This window comes from Parus major, chromosome 27 (genome assembly GCF_001522545.3).
Source record: "Parus major isolate Abel chromosome 27, Parus_major1.1, whole genome shotgun sequence".
In the NCBI taxonomy this organism is placed as follows: domain Eukaryota; kingdom Metazoa; phylum Chordata; class Aves; order Passeriformes; family Paridae; genus Parus; species Parus major.
In genome coordinates, this window is record NC_031796.1 from 568,903 (window position 1) to 571,031 (window position 2,129).

Here is a 2,129-nt window from a genome sequence, read left to right on the forward strand (position 1 = left end):
AGGAATACACAGAATTTCACGGCCCGAGGCTTCGGCCGCTGGGATTTTATTTTAATTTTCATATTTTTTCTTCATTTTAAATTTAATATTTTCCTGGTTCTTTGGGCGGGTTGAGCATCCCTCCTCCCCAGCTTGGGTTAATTATTTATATCGCCCTCCCCGGCTTTTTTTTTACCCAAAAACTCGGATTTTTGAGTCATTTTCTGGTGAAATCGCGGTCTGGAGAGGGTTGGGGGCGGTTGTTTATTCCCTGCGAGGTTTTTTTTTTCCCTTGGAAATTGTTTTTAACCCAATGCCGTTAAAAGCAACGCCTCAACATCTTCATTTAACACAGAAAAAATTAAAAACCCTCAAAAAAAAATACAAAAATCCCACCCCCATCCCTCCTTTGAGATCCAGCAGCAAACCCTACAGGGGAGAAAAAAACGGGAAAAAACCCAAAATATTCGCTTTAACTCTATAGTTTTATATACTTTATTCATTCTTTTTTTAATTTTTATTATTTTTCCCGTCCTCTCCCGACGTTTTGCCACAAACACAAACCAATCCATCCTTGATATGGAATGCGAGGGCGGATGACAGCGCAGCGCAGCCCCCTCGGCCGCGATTGATTTATTCCGAGCCTGACGCTTTATCAGGCTCACGAAAAAAAGTTTGACCAATCATTTCGCCTCCAGCTCACACAACACGGCAGCGCAACTGTACTTTGTGGGCTGGAAAGTTGGGGAAAGGGGGTAGAGTACAAATCTAGAGCTGTCCTCTCTCTCTTTATATATATATTTTATATATATATATATTTATTTTTATTTTTTCCCTTTTTTTTTTTGGAGGTTATTTTTTTTACTATTATTTTTTTTTTCCGATTTATTTTTTCCAATTATTTTTCCGATTTTTTTTTTAATTTATTTTTTCTCAATTATTTTTTCTCAATTATTTTTTCTCAATTATTTTTTCTCAACTATTTTCCCAATTATTTTCCCAATCATTTTTCCATTTATTTTTCCATTTATTTTCCCAATCATTTTTCCATTATTTCCCCAATTATTTTCCTAATTATTTTCCCAATCATTTTCCCAATTATTTTCCCAATCATTTTCCCAATTATTTTCCCAATCATTTTTCCATTATTTTTTTTCCAATTAATTTTTTCCAATTATATTTTCCAATTATTTTTTCCAATTATATTTTGCCCAATTATTTCCCATCTTTTTCCAATCTATTTTTTCCAATTTTTTTCATATATTTTTTCCAATTTTCCCCCAATTTTTTCCCAATTTTCCCCCAATTTTCCCCACATTTTTTCCCCAATTTTCCCCCAATCTTTCCCCAATTTTTCCCCATTTTTTACCCAAATTTTTCCCCATTTTTCCCCCCATTTTTCCCCCAATTTTTCCCTCATTCTTCCCATTTTTTCCCCATTTTATCCCAATTTCCCCCCAATTTTTCCCCAATATTTTTTCAATTTTTTAACCCCCCGATTTTATCATTATTCCCCCCCTCCCCAATTATTATTTTTAATTTTTCCTCCACCGAACCGCCCTTTATATAATGCCTAAAAATGTCCATTTCCGGCACCCTCAGCAATTATTACGTCGACTCCATCATAAGTCATGAGAGCGAAGATTCTCCTTCATCCAAATTCCCGCCAGGCCAATTCTCTTCTAGACAAAGCGAACATTTAGAATTCCCTTCCTGCAGTTTCCAACCCAAACCCGCGGTTTTTGGCTCTTCCTGGACTCCTCTGAACCATCATCATCATCATCCTCATCCTCCTCCTCCTCCTCCTCCGGTGTTCCAGCCGTTCCTCCCGCAGCAGAACCCGCCGGGCGAGGGGCGATTCCTGCGGGCTTGGATCGAACCTCGCTCCGAGAGCATCCCTGGATCCATCAAAACCGAACCGCTGCTCCCCAGAACTTCTGGGGACACCCCAAAAAATCAGGAATACAACTTGGAAGCGGCGGGAGGCCGGGAAGGGATCGCTCCCCATCCCTTCGAGGATAATAAAGTTTGTGAAGGAAGCGAAGACAAAGAAAGGAGAGATCAAAGTAAGTTATAAAAGTGGAAGGAAGTTAAAAACCGGCAATGAAAAGCTGGAGGAGGCGCAATAAAATTAAACACACACAAAAAAA

The 2,129-nt window shown here is 38.7% G+C and overlaps 1 protein-coding gene across 1 annotated transcript in view; it reads left to right on the plus strand.

Annotated features, from left to right (window-relative positions):
• The first annotated feature begins 1,452 nt into the window (after positions 1–1,452).
• The window catches only part of HOXB9 (homeobox B9), an 8,835-nt gene continuing 8,158 nt past the window's right edge, over positions 1,453–2,129 (plus strand). The window contains exon 1 of the mRNA XM_015651288.1: positions 1,453–2,045. Coding sequence (XP_015506774.1) covers positions 1,559–2,045 — 487 coding nt within the window. The 5' untranslated portion in view covers positions 1,453–1,558. The remainder of the gene's footprint in view (positions 2,046–2,129) is intronic.